Source organism: Pezoporus wallicus, unplaced genomic scaffold (assembly GCF_028554395.1).
Source record: "Pezoporus wallicus isolate ANWC-B61680 ecotype Strahan unplaced genomic scaffold, APGP_CSIRO_Pwel_v1 contig_8791, whole genome shotgun sequence".
Classification (NCBI taxonomy): domain Eukaryota; kingdom Metazoa; phylum Chordata; class Aves; order Psittaciformes; family Psittacidae; genus Pezoporus; species Pezoporus wallicus.
In genome coordinates this window covers 766,102-784,745 of record NW_026635603.1, presented here as the reverse complement: position 1 = coordinate 784,745, position 18,644 = coordinate 766,102, and the positions used below count along the sequence as shown (strand labels likewise).

The 18,644-nt window shown below is 38.7% G+C and overlaps 1 protein-coding gene across 1 annotated transcript in view; it reads left to right on the top strand.

Annotated features, from left to right (window-relative positions):
* The window catches only part of SRBD1 (S1 RNA binding domain 1), a 125,370-nt gene that overhangs the window by 44,956 nt on the left and 61,770 nt on the right, over nt 1-18,644 (top strand). Inside the window, exon 17 of the mRNA XM_057396971.1 lies at nt 14,192-14,283. Coding sequence (XP_057252954.1) covers nt 14,192-14,283 — 92 coding nt within the window. The remainder of the gene's footprint in view (nt 1-14,191; nt 14,284-18,644) is intronic.

Sequence of the window (18,644 nt, the reverse complement as noted above, 5' to 3'; positions counted from 1 at the left end):
CAAGTAGCTCAGTTGTCTGTGGAGCTTTATAAATAAAAAGCCTGGAGGTGGTGGGGGGAAGATGACCATCTATGTGCAGTTATTGCTAACATTGAATTGGTGTTTCACGTTAAACTTCCCTCTCAAACCTACTTTATATTTTGTTAAACATCTTTGGCAGCTAAGGCAACATGCCTACTGCCTGTTCAGTTCTTTTATTGGTTTGAACTAGAACTAACATTTGGCTAAAATACGTTTTGACATTTGAATTTGACATAAATGTTTCAAGGAAACAGTTTCGACGTGCGTCCTCCATGGGCGCTTCTCTTGTCAGCGTTATAACATTGTACTGTAAATATACTTTGGAAGTTGGCTTTCAGTAAAAATCAGTGATGCATTTATTACTTGTTCTGGTCTGTTTTTTTTCTCACAGTGTAAAAATCACTGCTAAAAGTTGTGTTGTCATTTTGTTATAAAAGGTTTTTTCTTCTTTTTTTTTCTTTCTTTATTTTTTTCCCTAGAAGTTAGTTTGTCATTTTTAAGTAAATCAAACTGGATATTCCTGTGTTAGTTCTCAGTGATTATCTCCCTGCTGAAGGAAATGTTAGCTCTAATCTTCTGCTATAAGAATAAATAGGAAGAGACGTTGTCAATTTGAATGTTTTAAAATGAAATAGTTTTGAAATCATGATATAGTATCCTTTTAATATATCCCATTTCTTTAGCTAGCGACAAAACCATAGAATTTTAGAGGAATGTTTCATTCCTTTTAAAGGAATGCTTATGTCTGTCCTTCTCTATTCCCCTTGTTTTTCTCCACTCCTGTATATACCCTGGCTGGCTTTGCAAGCATCCTGCTGCCTCCTTTACCTGCCTATCCACAGCTGCTCACTCGGTACCTCCTCAGTCATAGCTTTCTCCTTACAGAAACTGCCTAATGACCTTCTGGCATTCTGGAGAGGACTCCTCCTTGGAAAGGCCGTGCTGCTGATCATTGTTAGCAGTGAAATTTAGGGGAAATGATGTTTCCTTCCATTGGCCGCTTTTTGATAAAGCTGTTACAGTAGGTTGTAGGTTGCTGGACTTCTGACATTATCAGGAGTTAATGTTTTCTGACCGAGAGAGGGGTTTGAGTAAAAGGGTTGTTCTGGTCCTAAGTAAGAATTAAAAACTGGTGGCATCTAATTCAAAGCAGATTCTCTTCAGTTTTATGGTCTGTAGGGCATTTCTCCCAGGTTTTTATAAAGCGAAGATGCAGATTAAATGCTGCTTACTGTAGTTTCTGTAAATATGTTTTATTTAATGTGCAAATCCGAGTATATAGTTGATTATTTTTTAGTTGACCTTAAATACCAGCATTATGAAGCCAGGCTGAGTTGTGGCTAATATTAGGTTGTGCTAAACTAAAATTTGCAATTAGTACAATGTGCTTTGGCGATGCTTCCTTTATGTGAATTGTCTTTGTGTCATCTGAAATACCAGTTTTTGCATTTGATGCAAGTTGAAGCTTTCAGTGATTAAAACAGGTCTCATGTCAAAATTCTAATGGAATATGCATGGTTTAAGTTCATGTCTACTCCTTGTTTATAAGGCATTTTAAGTTAGTTTCCGTTGAGAATTATGATACATATAAGATTGGGGTTTCTTCTTCTTCACTATGCCACGGTTGATGTAATTAAATTGCACAAATCACATGGTGCTTGTGATGATGGTGATGTGAGCTTTACTGAACTTCAAAGGAAGCTAAGGCTTGGAGCTTGTGAAATCTGTTTGTTCTGGTTCTCGGGGTTCGATTAAACCCAAATCCATGTCATGTCAGTCTGTGGTATTAGTAACCTGACCAGTAAATGCCCTGGAATGGACCAGCGCAGATCTGTTGTTGCATGCGATGACGGTGTGTGAATGTGAGTGTACTCTGGCTCAGGGCCGTGGAGATGCTGACAGCAGCGACAGTCCAGGCCTGTCTACCAGGGGCAGGCTGAGGATGAGGCTTGGCTCTGCCACCTCCCGCACTAGCCAGCAGAGCTGAGGAGTGCCTTAGGGCAGAAGATGCTCTGCCATATTAAAGGGTGCTGCATCTCCCACCCTGGCATATGTTCTCTATAACCCCCTGTAGGATTTGACTGCATCAGCCAGAGCGCCTCTGGGCTCTTCACCGCTGCACTGCCATGGAGTCTCTAGCAGATAGACTCGTTTTCTCATTTGGACAATTATTAATATTGTATTGTCTCCTCTTCTCCAAGTAGTTGGGGGTTTTTAGTTTGATGTTTGGTTTGTTTTTAGGTAACAGCTATTAGTTATCAACTGCAAGAATATCTTAACAGTTTAACATCAGACACTTGGAATTAAGTGGGCCTACTGTTAACTGCTGCAATCAGCAGGGCACACGTTTCCATTCATTTCTGAACTGGTTTGGGTTTTTAAAGAGTCTGAACCTCAGTTTAATATTATCGCAACCTCATTTCTCAGCTACAGAGAAGCCAAGTAGTCCTGTTAACACGTAGTACGTTTTGGAGTCTCCATTCATGGAAATAGTTGAAACCTGAGTGGACACAGCCCTGAGCAACTTGTTTTGGTTGACCCTGCTTTGAGCAAGGGTGTTAGACCAGTCAGTCTCCACAGGTGCTTTTCAACTGCTGTGATTCAGTGGCATTGAACAGTTTCCAAAAGCTGAAAGCATCATTTCAAGACCCTTGCTCTTCATTGCTGGCTGGTCTTGCAGAATCCACACATAAGAATCTAATGACCCATCCAGAGAAGTAGGTATGTGGTAGATCCCCATTGCCCATGTCATAGAGTAACTGTAGACTCTACTGGCCATTTGCAGGTGCTGGTTTTGATCATCTGTGCTTTCTGTGCAGTGCTCGCTAGAAGATCCTTCAGTTGAGTTCCAGCATTACTTTCCTTTCTTGCTATCCAAATATGAATTGACAGGAAAGCTTTGACATAATTTGCTCTCATTTTGAAGTAACTTGTGTGATGAGGAGAGAAAAGTTTTGATTGGGGGAAGGAGGAAATCAGTCTTCCATCCTAGGGCTTTGGTTTTGGGTGGAAGTTGGGCTGTCAATGGATTTATCAACTTACTTATTTGCATTCCAAGAAAAAACTGCATATTAACTTCCTGCTGCAAATTGGTCATCTTTTAGAGAAAACAACTTAGTTGTATTTGTAAATGATGAGCAACTATTTTACTTTCGTTAATGTCTTTGTTTTATGTCTTAACAGTGATCTGCAACTTATCAAATGCTTCCAAGACATTTTCCCATTATAAAATGGGGGGTCAAAAAGAGGGCTAATGTGGTTAAAATGAAATTAAGCATAAAAAGCTTGAGTCCAGGAGAAGTGTTTGTAACTGGATGAAAAACATGTTTTAAATGAAGTGGTCTTTCACCATATGTTTATGCCAGTTCTAGTGATATTACTCATGGAAAGTCTCCCATGTGGATCTGTCACAACCCGAGGGAATAAATTATTCCCTTTTAAAAGAAGGGAGAAAACAAATACAGCACTACCTAACTGCACTTTTATTTCATTAATTACAGATATTTATTTTTGTCAGCTTTTTCCCCTTTTGGTCTTGCTGAAAGAATTTATTTTCTGTAAAAACATGCAATTCATGAATCCAGTTCAAGTTTGTGGCGATTTGGTGGTTATTTTTGTTTGATTTTTGGGTTTGGGGTTTTTTGGGGGTGTTTTTGCTGTTTTTTGTTTGTTTGTTTTAACTGAGATTGATACATGCTTTTGTTTGTAATACAAAATGAGAGGTATCCAGTGTATTCTTTTTTATCCTTTAACAGTTTAAAATACACCTCATGTTTAGCTCGCTCTCCTTTGAGGATGTATTTGGTTCAGATTAGCACCTCTTGTTGTAGGTACCCAGAAGCTGCATATGATGTTAGTAAATAATAATTCTTAGAACTATGACAGTGAGGAGCACCAGAGAAGATGTGAAAGAACCCTCAAGGCCTGAAAAGGAAACTATGTGTAATTTAATTAAAACACATTCAATGTTCTTACGCTGCTCTACAGACGTTTGAGTACATTCTCTTACCTTCGCATCTGTGTCTGAGGAGAGTAACTGAGCAATAAAAGTGTGCTTGTTAAGGTAAAGCTTCATTTGATTTTTGGTTTGGTTTTTTTTTTGATGGTATTTGTTTTGGGGTTTTTTTTTTTCATTTTTGCATTAAAAATATTACTTTTTTTTTTTTTTTGAAGAATGTGTAACCTACTCTTTTTCTTAACTTTCTGGGTTTTTTCTTCCTGTCTGTTGCTATAATCCTTTTTATATTGCAATGCTACAGTTCCTTCACAGGGAATTGATTTTGCTGAAAGCACTAAACTAGTACCTCAGTTTTACAGCCTTTTTTTCCAGTGTAGAAAAACAATTTCCTTGATGGACAGAACGAAATACTTCTTGATCGCTATCAGCTTTGAACAGTCATAATTTAGAGTATAATTAGAGTAGGAAAATGTCAAAGCAAACTGTTTTTTTTCCTGTGTTAAGATAAATGAAAGAAAAAGCAAAGCAAAGATACAAATGAGGACTTGATAAATTGTGAGAGCACTGTCATGATGAAGTTTGTGGAAATAACTTTTCAGAGATAGCAGCATGGAATTCTGATCAGGTCTGCATGAGGCGCCATTTACTTCATGTAATGTTTGTCTCGAGTATGTTGAGCAGGGGAATAAACGCAGGAGGCAAACGTCTCTTCAGTGAACTAAAGCAGACAGCTTTGTTTTTAGGTGCATTCCAAGTCAACGTAAGAAGAAACGACATGGCTAGAAAGACGTGGTCACACTTTTCTTTGTTATTTAATACCTGAAAGAAGTTTTTCTGCCGGCGTTCATTCTGATTCCAGAATTCCTAATTTATTTTGAGTTTTGCTACGTTTAAAACCTGGGTACTGCAGAGTTCAGTAAACTGTGCCAAGAAGTGTCTGTAGGTTAAAAATATTTAGTACGTTGTCTTCAGATAAGCCTGGATGTTAAGAGAGATGGGGAGTGAACAAAGAAAAGCAGCAGCAGAGGATCTGTGATTCCTTCACCCCGTGCAGAGCATCTATCCACATTGCATTGCTCAGCTCTAATGGGAGTGTAGCTGTCTCCAGCCTTCCCTTGTGGATCTGTGCTTGGGGAGAGGGTAGCTTGCTAAGGAGAGTTCAAATATGAAGATTAGTGATATTGTAGGGGGGGGAGTTAAGAGGAATAAAGCCTGTCTCAAGCCAAAGCTACAGGTCAGAATTCTGCATGAATCAGGGCTGTGGAGGCTGCACGCAGCACTCGCCAGGCTGCTTCCCAACTGCCCAGAATGAGCATTAAAGAAAATGACAGTTGCTGGAGGTGCCATTGTCCAAGAGGCATTTTGTTCCATATGTTGTGGTCTTGTCCAGTTATGCTCCACTCTGGGGACACGGTCTTCATGAGAGTTAATGTGACTCGAAGCTCCAGCCTTTGGTCTGGCTTAACCACTGTGTTTTAGCCACAACAATTGCAGCGTATGTGATGCCCCTTCTACCAGTTAAAAGTGATTCTAGAGAGTGTATTCACTGGAGAACCTGATGGACTTTCCTTAACGGATCATTTGTATCTTAAATGTCCGGTGTCCTGCAGGAGAAGGGTGGTGTGGGTAGGACAGTGTGTGCGATAGGGAAATGGTTTTGGTTGGAAATTAGATAGACTTTAGACAGATGTCAGTTTTCCTAACTACAAACTGTTGGTGACAAGGCCAAATGTAGATGACACTAGCAAAGTCTAGGTATTTCTTATCGGCAGGAATGTTTTTTTTTGTTGTTTTAAAAAGTCTTATTTGTTCCCAAAATCTTAATGCTTTATAATGCTGCAACTTGAATAAATATGCATATGCATAATTATGAATCACTGAGTTCCAGGGTTTTATCTTTTGTTTCTGCTGCTTTTCAAAGTAGGCAGGATGGGTCTTGTTTGTTTCAAGATCCTGCATGGCTTGAAATGGGCTGGGTGAAATATCAGCTTTCCCCATGTGCAACCACTGCAGGGGTTTCTGTTTTGCTGAGCTGAGAAGGAGCTGCTGACTGGACAGCCTTGGTGATAGTCTCCTGCTCTGGAACTTGCAGTTTGGCTGTGTTTCACTGTCCTGGGTTGGGCTTGTTGGCTTCACCAAGCTTTTGAGAGCAGGGAGGGTCAGGGGCTAAGTAAGGCTGCTCATTGAGCTCTTCAGCGTGGGATGGTTTTGCTAGGCTTCTGGGGTAGCATCTTTTTGAATAGTGCCATGTTTTTAATGTGTGTGTCTAGGCAATTTTGTTTCAAAAGTCTATGAATATATGAAATGTGAGTGTAAAACTGAGTGTTGGCTTGGTTGGTCTTGAAATTATAAAGTGTATTCATAAGGAACATACCTGTTTTCATGCCTATTGTATTTTTAGAAGTGGACTCCAGGGTTTTTATTTCCTGTGTCAATCCGTATGCCTTTTATTACTGTCTTTCCTTTGTTTTAATATTGGGCAGTTTCAGGTATGTAACTTTTTTGCATATTTGAATACATCTATTTATCATTAATTCTGCTTAGAATTACTTTAATGCCATTATACTGTAATCATATAAAATGTGTTTTTCTCTTTTTAAACTTGTCCCTGTACATTAAAGTAATTTTCTATAATGTTATTTTATTGCTGCCATTTCTCTTCATGGCGTTACTGCAACAGGGAGAAGAGCAGTAGCTAAATGTTCTTAGTTCCTACTGTACTAGTGTTTAAAGTAAAAATGAATTACTTAACTGCTTTTTAGTTGGATGGTTAACTTGGAAGTAGGTTTTTGGACCTGGAGTTCGGATATTAAAGCTCTCTACAAGAGCAGGAAGGAGCTTCAGCTCCAGCTGCTCTATGAGCAATGACAGGACCCGTTGTCTGAAACTGTCAATGAGAGCGGTGGGGGTAGTCGCAGGTGACTGTCACCTTCAGTCTCGAGACATGCCACCCGAGGTCTTTCACTTTTCACTGCAGACATGGGACGTGTATTTCTTCTGGGGATGAATCCGCAGCACCAGTTTTGTTCTGATAACAGCATCTGGCACTAGATTGATTTAACAGGCTATGAGGTTTGCTCTTTTCAGATATGCACTTGTACGGCAGCTTCTGTGCAGCTCTGACATGGCCACACGCTACTGTTGTTTTTTCTGCCTCCTAGCACCACGTGTGAAGCTAAAGCTCTTTGACACCTGCCATTTGGACCCTTTTCTTACTGAAAAATGTCATCGTTTTCAGACAAGATGAAGACAGATATCTGATCGTTCTTCCCTTTGTAGGGATGTGCTAAGGGCATGGTTCGTTCGCAGATGAATAAAGGATTCCAGGCTGTAGCTATACAGTTAGCTTTATTAGTTCAGTGGAGTAGGTAGGTTTTGACTTAGGGATTTACAGAGTTATACCTAGTACAGAAGAAGTTAAAGCATGGTAGCTCATTGTTATATCTTGCAGTAATTTCTCAAGCCTTTTTCATTATGCTGCAAGTAACAATTGTCTTACCGGTTCACTGGCAGGAAATTTCACACCACTTTTCTTTGGGGAGGAGAATGATGGTAGTTGAGGAATTGAAATCTAAGTTTTTAATTCTTTTAATTTTATAATCAGTGAAACATTTTATGTAGGATGTTTTCTGCCTTCATCCAAACGTGGAAGTTGGTAGAACCTGGCTCCATTTTTCTAAAGTAGTAACTTTTTAAAGGAGAAGCTTTTAAATCCTATGCCACGATTGCTTCCCCCACTTTTAAACACTGATAGAAACAGGCCTAATTCTTTTCATTATATTCTAAAGATCTACACTGTCCACCAAGAAAGCCATCAGCTTAACTGGCAGTGAATATCTCTTGTGTCTGAACAGGAGAGAGGTAATCCCTAATTCAAGGATGGTTGCCTTGAAATTCTGTTATTTCGGAAGATGCTTTATAAGGTACTTTATTATTGTCTCTGCTGTAGGGTCCGCAAGCTGTTTCACAAGTAGGGTTTCTTTCTGAAAGACCCTGTTTAAACACATTGTTCTCTGTTGTAGTTTGCTGCATTGACAGCTCCTGGTCGGAAATAGTTTAGTAATTTTTACTTTAAAAAGTAGACCGAGTTGGTTAGGACAAATTTGCTTTATTCTTTGTGTGGTGTGATTTCTGGTTACCTTTGTGAAATACTGAGCAAAATCATTCATACGAGGATGGAAACGTTTACGGACTTTGTTGTGAATTCAAAACACTAGTTGTAAGCAGAATTTCACCTGATGTTTTCTATGGAGACTTAAAGAATGTGGCTGATCAACAAGGTGGGATCTGTATCATTGCTTATCATTTGACGTGCTACCTGAAGACACTTTGTGGGCTTTATTTCTTGTGTGCTTGGGAGCTCCTGAGCAGGAACTGTACTTTAAGACTTGTGTTCTCCACATCTCTTTGAATGTATTGACTATGAGGCAGTTTGAGCTTTTTCTGTGTAGTATTTTTGCAAAAGAGGACAATAACACCTCTTGTCTAATGTGGCTGATTCTGAAAGGTGGGCTTCCATAAGAGCAAAACTTGAGTGGTGTGTAGTGCTGGAATGTTTTGAATGAAGCAGTGGAAATAGATGAAAATTCCTTTCCTAAGAGTGTATTTTGTCATCATAAAATGTTTAATACTGGAGTATCCCCTTACTTATATATACTGCTAAAATTTGAAGTTAAATCTTCATATTACTTAAAACCACAGATTAACTGTGTGGGGTTTGGCTTGATTTTGTTCAATAATGATTGCTTTCTAGTAAAATCTTCTAGTATTTCTGGTATAATCTCTTTGTTGTGTTTCTAACATCTTCCTTTGCCATAGCACTAGATTATTGGAGGTGGGAAAGACTAAGTTTTGAATTTAATCTCATCTGTCAGAATAAACAGGCTTTTAAAAACCTTCTAGGGCTCTTTATTCTTTGAATACGTTATTTAGTATACACCAGAACCTTTTTATCTTGCACTTCCATGACATATGTTCTTCATAAGGGGAAAAAACGGAGTAATGGCTTGCCTGTGTCAGAGCCAGAGTCTGTCAAGCCTGGTATCCTATTGTTCCTGTGGCGAAGCGCGTGTGGCTGAACAAATCACTGCATCTTGCTCAGCCTGCGCTGGACTGCAGTCTCCAGTTGGCTGTATTCATCACAGAAGGGACTTGTCTGTGCCCAGTGTGTAGGGGTTGGAGTGCGCATGTACCCCCAAAAGTGAGATCCTGGGAATGGCTGGTAACTGCCCATTGACCTCAACAAACATGCAGCTAGCCATTGGTAATGGTGAGGAGCTGGAGGAGCTGGCAAAGTTGCTTCTGCCATGGGTGCCTCATAGCTCTCAACCATTTTTGGTTTTAGCCTTTTCTGAAGCTACTTGTACCCAATGGATTTCTTATTCATAGAATAACCCAATCTTCTTTAGAGCCTTAATTAAGTCTTCCGTGCTTCTCCTCAGTTTGTTTTTACTCATTAAATCTAGTAACATTATTAAAACTTATATCATTCCAATCAAGCTTCTAAAAGTATCATTCTTTTCTAGAAAGTATTTTGCCATTTTATTTCATTTTGGTTTTCTGTCCTTTAATTCTTAAGCCACTTCTTTTAGTAAGTAACACGGAATAATGTTTTTGACTCTTCTCATCTTCCCTCTTTGACCCTTCTACTTTCTTTTGTGGGAGCCTCCAGCTTTTGTTGCCATTAGCTTATGAAGGATATATTTATTCAGTTAATATGTAAAAAGTTGGGTTAGAGGAGTTAATGACACTTGAGGAATTTTGATTGAGAAAGGAATTATGTTTTAGCAGGCCATCATTTTGTGTCCAAATATGAAAATGTGGGTCCTTTGAGGCTGACATACTCCTTTGCTCTTAGAGCGCCCATGATTTTCTTCCGAGTATTAACACTGGTTTCTTCTTTGTATTGGTATTGTTTCTTCAAATGTTATTTTAAAGGCTTCAAGTTGTAAATCAGGGTTTTGGAGATTGTAGGAACAGTAAGTTACATAAAGTCAGATAAAGTTACTTTTTCTCTCTCTGTAGGTTATTAATCCAGTGTTGCATTCGATTGTGGGGAAATGACTTAAGTGCAATAAAACAGTCTGAAATGTTGGTAAGGTTCATGGAAACGTCGGGAAGCTGTATCCATCATTAGCGCTAGAAGCCTCTAGACTAATACATCTGCTTCATTAGACATGTATGAGATTCTTGCACATTATTTTGTAAAGCTTTTCAGTGAAAACTTGCTGCTTAAGAACCACTGGAGTTTTAGAAAATGTGCCATTACACTCATGTACATGAAATTGTAATGCAGAATCACAGAATAGTTAGGGTTGGAAAGGACCTTAAGATCATCAAGTTCCAACCCCCTGCCGTGGGTAATACAGTTAAATGACTGTTGGTAAATCTAGCTTGTTACATGTAACCTTTAATTTAATGCACTTTTGTAGGTATGCAATAGCTTTGAATTTTACAGAAAAAAGTATTCTTGGATTTTTATTTTTTTTTACCTTTTACAAGAAAGGCTTATTCCTGTAAAAATTAAGAAATTGGAAATATGAGTGTTTTGAACAGGTCTCCAAGTTAACTTTTCATACCAGATACATAATGCTTGCTTAAGCTGAGAAAGAAAACTCACTGTAGTAATTTTTAAAGGCTCCTTAACAGTATTCAGAATACAGGGGCCATGGTCTCTGGCATAAAGCTGAGGGTCCAGCAGGTGGTGCTAGTGGAATACAGTTAGCGTTGATTTAACGCTCCTTGAAGTGTCCCTTAAGAAATGTGATTGAGACTGGTGCCTTGCAACAAGCCTGTTTGCACAATTAAAAAGAGAAAACTGCAATCTTGCGTAGTGCCTTTGTGGTCTGAGCATTTTAATTTTAAGTTCGGTAGAGATGCTGCGGAAAAAAAACTAGTTATAGGGCTGTGGATGTGGGAAATAGACTGTGTGGAGGCATAATCCCAGAGTTTTTACCTGCTTTTCTTGTTAATTCAGAAAGCAGTTCGTGAAACTTGTCCGTTCATGTACTATAAGCATATCATACCGTAACCACTTGCCTATTTAAATAGCAAAATAGCTTTTTAATAGTGTTGTTTTAACTGTTGAGGTTTTGGTCAGTGCAAGAATCTTTCCTCTTAAGGAATGCATGAAATGAGGATCTCATGAGGGGGTGGGGAAGTTTAGTTTTCTGGTTTAATCCATTTTGTAGCTTAAAATGTCAAAGTAGGAAGAAATTCTAGTCTGAAGATATACAGATCTTGAAATACACTTTTTGCCAACTCTTACGTAGGCTTTTTTTTGAGTCTCTTGAAAATTGTACCCTTTAAAAAAGGGGGAAGGGAAAGGTTAGAGAACAGTGACTGCAGTAGTTTAGAGTAAATTTCTGTTGCTTGCTATTTGAGCAGGTTTGGTTTTGTCTTAATGTGCCCTGACATACAGCATGTATATTCTTTGAAAGCATGATGTAGAGCATTTTAGAACATCAAATTAGCTTAAATCGTCCTATAAAACATCCCCTTTTAAAGAGAATTATTAGAATTTGGAAAACAAAGCGTCTGTGAACCCAAGTGACTTGTCTCCTGTCTGCTCCAAGAGCAAAATCCAGAGCAACTGCAAAGAAAAATTCCCAAACCTAATTTCCTTGCCATCTTAACGTTGTGAGCAAGCTAAACGGTTTAGTCTTGTATGTGCCAGTGTCACGTTAGTAACCACCTCACTGTAGCTAAAACCAAACTAAATAAAGCCACAAGCCAGCCACTCAAGTTTGGCTGACTATGCTTGAACGAACCCCGGGATGGTTTCTTTGGAGTTCATGCCCCTACACATTTACTCTGGGTAACAAATTTGTTTAACGTCTGGGTTTTACTGTCTTATGCACAGCACTATGGGGTTCTGCGTGAGTGGAACATCAAGTCTGCTACACCAAATACTTCATAGAATAACTGCACACACACACAAAAGCATCTCAGAGTGGATGTCCAGTGTATGCTGCTTCTGAAAGTGCTTTTTATATCTTGTTTTTCTCCTTGAGATAACTTTTTACTTGGCTTCACCCTCCTTCTGCTCCCCCCGGTGTGTAAGTATTCTTGCACTTGAGGAAAGGAAATGTGCTCTCTTCAGATGTTTCTTTCTCCCATCCTGAGTTTATTTTTATTTACTCGTTTTAGTAAGGAGGTTTTGTATTGCCTATCTTCAAATATGGCATGATTCACTTACTACTGTAGAAGGACAGTGTTACTGCAGTCCTCTCGCTTCTGAAAACTATCAGCGTAGCATTGATGAGAATCAAACTCTCAAGTGTGTGAAAATTCCCATCCAGGGACACTTTGTTTTTTCACAGCATAAAATACAGGGAGGGATCAAGCAAGAAGCTCTGTGCAGTAATGTACTTAATAGTACAGCATTGTGAAAATGTGTACAAAACACTGGTTTTCTTCTTTTTTAAGTGTAATAGCAATGTATTAGATTGAGAAATTGCACAAGAAGTAACTTTTTGGATCTGTTTGAATACCAAGATTGAAGAGCCATTAGTTGAAAAGCTGTTAGAAGTATGTGTTAATGTGTGTGTTTTCTTGGAAGCAATAAGGAAAAGGGAGCTCTTGCCAAATGCTGCCTTTATAAGGTGTGAACAGGTTAAGAAATACTTTCTGCTGCATTGTTTTTTACCTATTAATCAGAAAAATCAGTTTGAGGTTTCTGTCAGCATCTTCCTTTTCAAGCAGTTAGGTTTTTGTGATGTGACCATGTTTCTGAACTCTGTAACGGGACTGTTTCTTTATGTCAGTTATAGGAAAGGAATGCCCATAATGCTGATTCGTTTTAAGAGCCCATGTAAATAGTTTCATTTTCACTTGCCCTGTTCAGCTGGTCTGATTGTTTGAATGGGAACAGGATTTTATTCTCTGTATTTATTGAAAGATTCAGTCTGTCTGTAATATTGAAATGTTCTTTTGAGTTTCATGTAACTATAAAATCTGACTTGGGTACTGTGCTCTACCAGATTCCAGCTGGGAGGAATCTGTAAAAACAAAAGAAATTCTTACCTTTTATACTTGCGTTTCACACTACTTACTGTTAGCGTGCTTGGGACATTGAATGGGAATGTGATGTGTTTCATCTCTGAGCTATTCTCCACCTTTTCCAAAAGGGAGAGGCTTCTATTTAAAAAATCGACCTACTAAATATTCTGAAAAGGTGAATTTATGGTCTAATTGTAAAACAATATAAAGCAAAGTTATAATTTCAATTGAAAGGTCTGGTCCTTAAGGAAGGAAAGCACAACACTTCTGGCAAAGATAAAGTTACTCTAAGGGTGGAATAGTAAAAGTAAGAGTAGTTCAGAAGCCGATAGTGTGCCTCTGCGCTGCAGTAGCGGTACGATGCCTTAATTATGAACCTGAAATTCAAGTTCTCTTGAAGTTATTTGAAGCAATACGCTGTTGATTCAGTGGTGTCCAAATTTCACAGCTGAAAATAAACTTATGCTGTGAACGCTCGATGGCCGTTTTCTCTTGAGTGGAACTAGAGCACTCAAGGGTATTTTAATTGTGTTGTGATTTGAGTGGGTGAGTTTATCCTCATTACTAAATGAGCTTGAGGTGTGTGGTGGATACATGAACTGTAGCTTAAGTTACCGAAGACAAGCAGTCTGTGTTTTTCTTTATGGATGGTAGTGAGCGCAGGAAGGATACGATATTAAGTGCCGCTGAGAAGCAAGCTGCAGCTCTGTGTATCAGGTTGGAGTTTTGCTGGGTATCTCAGGCAGACAGCTTTAGACTGTGTGTGCACACTCGTGTCTTGGATTCGGGTAATAGTTTAACTGATGTTAGACTCGAGAATGTAGGTGTTCTCAATGAAATTGTCAGGTGGGATTTTGTTTTGTTTATGGAAGCTGGTTTGCCTGTTTACTTCTGCTAACACTTGTTTCTTGTGTTCATTTTCTCCGTTGTAAGATTACTGCAGGGCCAGATATCACTCACAGTGTGTATTTATAATAGGGCCAGAATTGCGAAAGAATGGATATTGTAGGTCAGGGAGGTGTGGTTTAGTTTAAATGGATATATTTTTCTTTGTACTGTCTTCCTTTTGCAAGTATTAAGCTGATTGAAAGCATTTTTAAAACACAGGGCTTAAAAAAACCCATCTAAATATCCAGTTAAGTCACTTACTAAGTCTTTCAGTCGTGTTTTTCAGTTGTGTGGTATCTTAATTATTTACTGTTTCGTTTTCAGCATCGTTAGTGAAGCAGGAGCATCCATCTACAGTGTCAGTCCAGAAGCGTCCAAGGAAATGCCAGACCTGGACCCTAACCTGCGAAGTGCAGGTATGAAGTGTATTTTGTTTTTATCACTGTTTCAGCATGGAGCTCAAGCCTCAGTTTTCAGACAATATTGTTTATAATATTAAGTATAATAACAGTCTAAAGTATAAAAAGTGAAGGTTTTGGATGTTTTGATTCCAAACTAATTCTGCTATCATTTCACATTTGAAGTCTTAGGTATGCAAATCCATGGCATCTTCTACTAAGGCCTGTAATGTAAACGTCCTTATGGGTGTGTGTATTCCTTCAGCAGGCTGGGGATTAATATTAATGATGAATTGTGTAAACTTTTATAGGACAGGTCCATGCCCACAAGAGGTAGACCTTCCCTCTCTTCTCTTGTCCTTTTCACGTACACAAACATCTCTAACAATAATTAAACACTTCAAGGGCTGGAAAAAACAGGTAAGAATAGAACACATAATTTAAGGGTTAGCATTCATTGTGATCGCTTTAAACTCTTTCATGTAGCTGAATATAGTCCTCAAGAAATACTATTGAGGTTTTTTTCAATTACCTACTTCAGCATAAATGTCACTGAGGTATAATACAGCCCAAGTTCTTAGAAATGTACAGGTGCCACCGTTATAGTTTTCAGTGTTTGGTTAAAGAATAGTCTTTAAAGATCAAATTCCTAGCAGTTTCATTGGCATCCCGATTCTACTCATGCGTTTGGTTTATTGGGAAACAGCTGCAAAGTAAGGTCTGAGGCTATTTTTTGATTACTTTGTGTGTTTTTCATGTGCCTGTCTTTTTGTGTCTCTTTATCTGCCTCAGGTTTTTATTTTCTTCATTTTCCTCCACTTTGCTGTCATACGCAATCAAATACAGCATATTTGTAAATACAGTAACACTCGTGTAAATCTTTTCCAGTCAGAATTATACTGTTCTTAATTTGATTGTTACTCTAGCAGGCTGCCAGTGTGGAAATCCTTAGAAAGGTGTAGATCAGCAGAAAACAAATTTGACATTTGGTGGTATTTGGGGGGTGACACTTTCTAGAATTCCCTATGTTCCCCTTATTTCCAAGAAGAGGGAAAAAGGATTTGTGTGAACTCGATGTTTCAAGTGAATGTTTTTACAGGACTATTCTTTAAGTGTCTTTGTCAGCCCTTCCCTTTGTAGGACAGGCCTCTAGGTTCTTCGTGCTTGGCTTTTTTCTCCCTGCCTGTGAACACGTTCCCTTGTGATTATTTCTTACCTGAGCCACAGAGGTTTTGAACATGCTATGGTATGGCCAGAGCAAATACTAGGAATGTGACATTTCCATATTTGTGACACATGCCATTAACTTTCCCTTGGGCCAGAGTTTTTTATGTTGCTGATACGTTAACTGTGGGTTTAGAGTTGATGTAAATGAACAGAAAAACAGTGAAAAGGAGGAAATCTAATTAATAACAATATACTTTTCCAGATGTACAGGATTTTCCTTTTTTTCCTGAAGTTAATTTTTGAACACTTCAGTCACTTTTACTTAGTGTTGTACATCAAATAGAGTAAATGAAAATCAAATTTGTAATACATGACCAATTTCAGTATTAATTATACTATATAATAGAGTTCATAATTTCTGCGTTATTACTAGGAATTGCTTCAGGCATAACTTAAGTGCTGTTGCATCTGGCTGGAAAACATCAGCAATTTTAACGTGCCGTAGCCGTACCACAGCGTGGATAGAAACTGGAAGGGGGAGGATAGAGAGTGAAAAATAAAGGCTTAGTTCCATGGATGTTGGCTGTTGTGGAACCGACAGCTAGAAGTATATTTATTACAGTGGAGGCTTTAGACTTCTTGAGGTCCTTTAGTGTCAATTTGTAATTAGATGCTCTAAAGCTGTGGACATTTCTTTTTAAATCTGAATATGAAAATGGGACGTAACATTAGAGGGAAACATTAACTGATGTTTGAGGGGTTTTGCAAACTTTTCTTGACTGGCTTTTACTTCTTTACCTTTGATTTTTCCTGTAATTTTGCAGCAAACAGAGAAGTGCAAAGCTGACTTGCTTTTTGTTTTAATTGTTGCGCGACATCATGTCAGGTTCTGCGCTTACACAATAGCGTTCAGTACATTAAAGGAAGGTGACAGCTGCATGATGAAGTGTGACATTTATAGTTAAAATAAAAGGTACAACTGACGTGAGATATCTGTGATCCTAACGCGGTTTGCCACTTTAACATTTTTCTCAACGCAGGCTTTGCAGGTGGGTTTGGGGTTTTTTGAATTGCACAGGTAGGCCTGTGTTTGTCCATCAGGTACATAAATGTAAACTGTTCAATAATGAATATTGTATGAGAACTTAGTTTCACATCTTGTGACATGATCTCTGTTACATTTGCGGTGCTGTTTAGCAACTGTTTGTAGGAAGCTTTCACCTCGTACGAAGACATAGAAGTAATCCTGGTAAATAACATTAGCTTATTAATTTCTCCTTGGCTAAGTGTAGAACACAGGGAGAAAATCAGCAACCTTTAGCATTTCTTGGGGGATGCTAATTAGAAGTATTAATTAAGGCAAGAACTCAACTGGTTAATATTTTGTTCCTTTGAGCTGTCTTTTGAAGGCTGTAGATGACACGAGTTTGTAGTAAGTAATAAACTAATCGTGTATGTATAAACTATAGTGGAAAGTCTTTATAGTCATCCATATGGCACTTTTAGCCAAAATTGCACATGGGGGGCTAGGGAGTGAGGAGCTCATTTCCAATTCTTGTGCTGTAGATAGCAGTGAATTATAATAGGTTCCCTACCACTTCATAAATGTCCTCCAGAGATAGCTACCTTCTTCCTGGCGCTAAGCAATATCAGCAATATCAAGTCTTTACATTGAAACAGGTTCTTTAAAACTTTTATAGCAGCAAATCTCAATATTTCATGCAATTGCAGAAGCTTCTGTAGTGCCACTCCAATTTCTATATAGTCTTGTAGACTCGACTAAGTAGACAGTCAAGAATGTGATGAAACCTAGTGTTTCTACTTGTGTTTGAGTAGAGTGAGAAGGTATACATTCCCTTCTGACAGTCATTGTAGGATTAATGAGCAGAACAGCTATTTCTCAGCCTCGCAGAATTAGGAGATAAGAGGCTTATAGGCCAGAGCAGTAAAAGGATTTCCTACTTGATAGGCTGAAGAAGTTCAGCTGCAGCAGATTAGGAGGGCTCTGTCTAGAGAACAGGCCATTGGAGTTCAGTAACAGGGGGTTTGGGATGAACTTGTGATAGGGTTACAGCCTGAGAAGGGAACGCGAGTGTGCCTTGAGTTATCCTTCCCAAGAGCTGTATTGAAGGACAAGCTGAAGATACAGGGTGGGAAATTTTGTATGGGAGAATGGACTCCATGAAAAGAGTCCTTAGCAAGCTGGAAAAATTGATCACCTTTGAAGCTTACAAAGATGTGCCCACTCAAGGCTTTGTGAATGCCTGCACTAGGGTTGGTGGAAGGGTAATGAAGGAGCTGCGAGGCTGGGCGGGTGACTGCAGTTCTGTTTCTACCCTGGTATGTGTCATCTGGCCACCCTCTTAGAGCAGAAGTCGAATGTTTCATTTGCTGGAGTTTTCTTAAAGCTATCAAATTCATATTTAATTGGCTGGCTGGTTTTGTTTTGGTGATTTGTGTTTTGTTTGGGGTTTTTGTTTTTCTGGGGGGGTTGTTTTATTTTATTTTATATTTTATTTTATTTTATTTTATTTTATTTTTTCTTCTTTCCTGAGCTACTATCAGTGTAACACTTTATATTTAACCTCTGATTAGCTTTTATTCATGGCGACTTTAAGTAGGAGTTTTTCAAGGTAACTCATCCATAAGATCTTCTGGATTACTTTGTGGTCTCTGTGGTTGAGACTTGCTTCTGCCTCTTTTTTAATGGAAGGCCCGGATGCAAGTTCCCTTTTGAAGTAGTTGTAAGTAACAGTTCACTGAGCACAATACTTTGCCTTGCAAGTTTGCCAGTGATTCTCCCTGTCATTAGTTGTCTTTCATTATCAGAGTGGTTGAGAAGACTGTATTGATGTAAATGTTCTTTGCATGGGTAAAAGAAGAAAAGCTAAACTCAGTGGTGACAAGCATTCCTCCTTTAAATGGATGAACTCCGTGATGATTAGTGTTGACTTAGTTTTGGTTGTTGTCACTGGGCCTGTGAACTCTGGAATTAAATGGTTTCCCAAAGGCTGATACCTTATTTGTTGTACCTCCACCCTGTCCTATATAGTTTTGCCTGAGGGCTTATTCTGTTGTGTAGAACCTGTATTCCTGATAAAAATTAGGCTTCTAAGGTGAGAAATAAAATGAGTCTGTGCAGGTGTCAGTGCATAGACACTGCAGCACTTTGTTTTTTCTCTCAAGGTAATGCTTTTCCACTTCTGCAGTTC